Here is a 4942-nt window from a genome sequence, read left to right as displayed (position 1 = left end):
ATTAATGTCCCGAATACCTGAAAATCACTCACATTTAAAGTCACAATAGCAAGGAGGAGCATCATCATTGTAAAAGAACAGCACTGTTCTAATATGCTCCGACACAGGCATATTCATGAGTGCTGTCAAACAGTACCCAGGTAACTAGTTAACATAAAAAAATATACAAACCCTCCAATTAACAAAGTCAGAAAAAAATTCTTATTTTTACTCAGTAAACATATTGCTTATTTCACCTTGAAAATGTAATAAAAGTTTTTATTTCTTTACATATACACATGTAACACAATGTTCTTTTTTCTGTGTTAAATTATAACCACACATAAATGCAGTCTTCTCCTTTCGTTGTTTTCAGGATTAGATGACAAGAGTATGAACACTGATAAGTTCTTTATAATAACAAATGACTTAACTGTTAAAGATCAGCATGTCCTGCTCCGTGACATAAGCGTTGGCCCCCCAGATGATGAGGTTTTTTACGAGGGAGGTATTCTGGGCGGCCAGAATCATCCCCGTGATTCCCCCATCACTCCAGCCCATCACTGACACTGACTTCAGTCCTAGTTTCTACAACAGCAATGCATTTAGAAACTCATGAATGTATAAATATATGTTGTTTACCTGGTACTGTAAACATACTTTTCTTCTTATTAAAAAATTGATTGATTCACAAATTTAGTCGAATCCACATGTATAAAATTATGCAAATGTCTTTGATTGCATTAGTATAAACTTTAAGTATGCATACATAGTGTAAATTAATACCATGCAGAAAAAAGTACTTCCACAGTAATGTAATATAAAGTTCTCTTAAAGTCTTCACCCCCCCCTCCCTTTTTAATCATTGAGGACTGCTACAGGATTAACTGCACACAGTTTGATAACCCTTCAGTAATATATTCTTTTCTATTCAGTTGAACTTTACCATACACAGCCCATTGGCATCATCAGCATCCCGCTGTAAGAACTCTAGGGGCCAGGTACGCTGGGGAGGGATACTTTTACCGTACCCCCGGGGGTCAAAGGCTATCAGCGTATAGTCCTTCTTGTTAAAGTCTGTCAGCTGCTTAGAAAAGTCCGTCCTGGTAGATCCTGAAATAAGTCAACTTAATATAAATTTATTTCAAATAAATTTATTAAATACTTTTATATAAAGATTTACAAAAGCAAGAAAACATGCTGTCTGTCAATTATACTGAAATTAGACCAAAACACTGAGAGTAGTAGGACTTTAAAATTTTGCTTACAGACAGACAGACAAACAGTAGGACATACAGATGGACGGTTGATGGACACAGTCATGCTGTTGCATAAGCTCTTCTGGTCTCTGACCAGCACAGCTAGAAATTCTGGGTCTCAAGCTAAATGCCACATACAAGACTCCCTTAAACTTACCGAGAGCTCCTGGTAACAAAAGGATAGTGTGAGGTCCACTTCCACTTGTTTCAAAATGAATTCGTGCACCATTCACTGTAATTTTGTGTGATAAAATCCCACTAAATATATAAAGCTGATCAATTAAATGTCAAAGTATAGTTACCTACAATAACAAAGATACTGAATAAGGCTTAAAAGAAAACAGCTCAATATTCATATAAAAATCATAATCTGTTACACAGAATACAATATTTTTTTTTATTCTGAAATCTCAAAATTAGAGCCAGATATGAGAATCTTTCTCCTTAGAAAATATGACTCCTGTTTTAAAAATCATATTCTTCATTGCTTCAGAAAAAAATAAATTACAGAATAAAAGAATGAGAACTTTTCTATAACTCAGATCTATGAGTTAATTCTACATCGATCAATAATCTTACCTTCGCCTCTGTTCATCAAAGAACATTGTATTCCCTTGTCGAATAAGTGAATAAATCCTGTCAAAATAAAAACATTTACCATTAAAATAAAATTTCATATACATGTAGTTATATGTAGATGCTTAAAGTTATACTTACTTCATTGGCTTACATAAATCAAACTACTGAATAAGAATTAAAATTTATTATATTATATATTGTGGAAAACTCTCTGCCAGTCCAGAGTAAACAGATACATGTATAGTGAGTGTGAGGGAAATATCAAATTAATAATTTTACAAAAAAAGCTTACAAGAGGTGCTCCCCAGAATGGGATTGTATAATGTAAAAAAAACTAGAGGTTCTGTGAGCAATGAGCTCACTAAATGATACCCCCCCCCCTCCCATAATGTCCATGTGTTGCTATATATTGTTTTACGGTAATGTGTAAAGAGGAATAACTCGTCCTATCAAATGTTATCCAGAAGCTTCTATATGTGACATCATAGGTAAACATATAATGGCAATGTCCATGTTTTGCTATTGGAAACCTAAAATATGTGTCGAATAAAAAAATAAAATAGGAGGTGCACAATGGCAATATGTAATAAAGATTCTGTGAAAGTTTCATTAAATTGCACTCAGTAGTATAAGAGGAGTTGCAGATAAGAGATAAAGCGTAACAGACGGACGGACAGACACACTGACAAACGGACGTACAGACGGAAATCCCGATTACTATATACCCTCCCACTTTTCAAGCAGGGGGTATAAAAAGCAACTTGACATGATACCAAGTTTCTGGAAAATTACTGGAGTTGAGTATTTATTAAAATTGAGAAAATATTGCTACAGTGACTTATTTTGTATTGAATATGCTACAAGTGTAAAAGACAAAATGACTGTATGTGGAATGTCTGCAGACAATTCGCTGCTCTGCATCAAAATATTATCTTGTTTTACATATTTAATATAGAGTAATAGTCAGTGAAGCACAAGTAGTCTATGGACCATAATGCTCACCCGAGTAACTATAGCCCTTTGTGTTCATGATTTGAACAAACTGAATCTAAACTATCTTATAATGCTTCTGAGAAAATATAATTGATCATGTTTTTACTGTACCTGAGAAAATATTTTTTCCTATGTACATGTATTCTTATGTAAAATTTGGTTTGTTGTCCCCGCCACCTACCCCTGGGGTCATAGTTTGAACAAACCTGAATATATACTACATGTACTGTGGAAGTTTCCTTTTAAATATGACTGATCATAGCTTTTCTGTTCTTGAGAAGGAGATTTTTACATATCTTTCCTATTTATCATGTTTATTTCTATGTAAATTACTTTAATTGCCCCACCCTTCTCCCAGAAGTCATGATTTAATATAAATATGATTGATCATGATTTGCTGTTCTTCATCAGAACATTTTCATTAAATTTCTCCTCTGTTTTATTTAGGAAAACTTTGACCTCATTGTAGCTCCACCACAACCTCAGATGATTTAGATTTGAGCAAATTTGAATCTCAACTTTTTAAGAATAGTTCTATGTAAATAAGATTAATCATAGCTCAGCTATTCTTGAGAAAAATATTTTGTTAAGGTTCTTTGTAATATCCAAGTAGAACTTTGCTCATCCATAAAAGCTCAACCCTCTTCGGGGTCTTTATTTGTACAAATTTGAATCTACAAATCTGAGGATGCTTCCACATCCGTATGACTGGTCATGCCTTTGCTATTCTCGAAAAGAAGATTTTTAAAAGACTTTTACAAGTTTATACAAAAATGAAACCTTGATTACCAATAGTGGCTCCATCCTATCTTGAGGAGTCAGGATATGAAGAAAATCGAATTTGTTAGGAAGCTTTCACATAAATTTCAAATTCTTTTGGCCAAATGGTTCTTAAGAAGAAGATATTTAAATGACCCAGCCCAATTTTCTTTTTTAACTTTATCTTTAATTATCTCCCCTTGGAAGAGGATGTGGTCCTTCATTTGAACAAATCCCATTCCCAAGAATACTCTGTGCTAAGTTTGATTGATATTGACCCCGTGGTTCTGGAAAAAAGGACAAAAATGTAAATAAGTTAACCAAGGTAACCGCAACAACAACGACAGACAAATTTTTATCAGAAAAGCTCCCTCCTCTCAGCCTCAGGTGAGCTAATAAAACATGCAAAATGACCGTATTTTCTTTTTGAGGAGCTAATTCCAATGTAATATGTAAACTATTTACTCTAAATCAGAGATCACTCTTTGCTGAAATAACATATTTATAACAACATACACCAATGTACAATGGAATAAAACATTCTTCATGAGTTCATCAACAGGTTTAATGGGACCGATCTGACCGAACATACGAGATGTATACTAAGTACTAACCTAGGATCTCCGGCATCCGAATGCATGTGCTTTGTCTGTTGTTGTAGATGATTTTTGCAGTTAAAACATACTCTGAGGAGTAAGGATCTACAGTAAAATGTACCAGACATGTTTGTTTTCTTCTAGAAAATACTTAAACAGTTAATGAGTTATCAACAAATCTGACAAACTTCACGAAATGTAATCCCGAACCCGATGTTTTTAACATGTTGGCTCTTTCATGTTACTGCGTCAAAATGTGAAATTTATACGACAAAATAATTTTTTTATATTTTGTTTGATTCACAGTTAATTATGACCCATAATCGAAGATTCAGGGGCATATAGTTTTGCCTTGTCCGTCTGTCTGCCCAGCCGTTTGTCTGTCTGCAAAAACTTTCATTAAGCTTAAATTGTTATATCCTGGCGTATTGTATTTTCGACCTATTTAGATGTTATTTATCAATTCATCGCAAACTTTATAGAATCTGAAAAACTATGGGCTTAAAATGTTAGCATATGTCTCTATAAATAAAACTAGAGGTACTGTGAGCAATGAGCTCACTAAATGATACCCCCAGCCTCCCACAATGTCCATGCGTTGCTATATATTGTTTTACGGTAATGTGTAAGGAGGAATAACTCGTCCTATCAAATGTTATCCAGAAGCTTCTATATGTGACGTCATATAATGGCTATTTCCATGTTTTGCTATGGGAAACCTAAAATACAAGTCGAATAAAAAAGTAAAATAGGAGGTGCACAATGGCAATATGTAAT

At 33.9% G+C, this 4942-nt stretch overlaps 1 protein-coding gene across 1 annotated transcript; it reads right to left on the bottom strand.

The window, feature by feature from the left end:
* Window positions 1-3: 3 nt before the first annotated feature.
* On the bottom strand, window positions 4-4368 carry LOC134240826 (valacyclovir hydrolase-like; the record flags this gene model as incomplete). The annotated part of the gene is made up of 6 exons (XM_062722899.1): window positions 4184-4368; window positions 1818-1874; window positions 1396-1496; window positions 926-1092; window positions 414-567; window positions 4-17 (listed from the first exon to the last, which is right to left on the bottom strand). Coding segments are annotated over exons 1-6 (603 nt in total), but the record flags the coding sequence as incomplete, so codon positions are not given.
* Between the last annotated feature and the right edge of the window lie 574 nt (window positions 4369-4942).

Source organism: Saccostrea cucullata, unplaced genomic scaffold (assembly GCF_032062105.1).
Source record: "Saccostrea cucullata isolate Sc308-1 unplaced genomic scaffold, CSIRO_AGI_Scuc_v1 ctg21839, whole genome shotgun sequence".
Classification (NCBI taxonomy): Eukaryota; Metazoa; Mollusca; class Bivalvia; order Ostreida; family Ostreidae; genus Saccostrea; species Saccostrea cuccullata.
The sequence above is the reverse complement of the archived record's forward strand: the minus strand, read 5'-3'. Positions and strand labels throughout refer to the sequence as shown.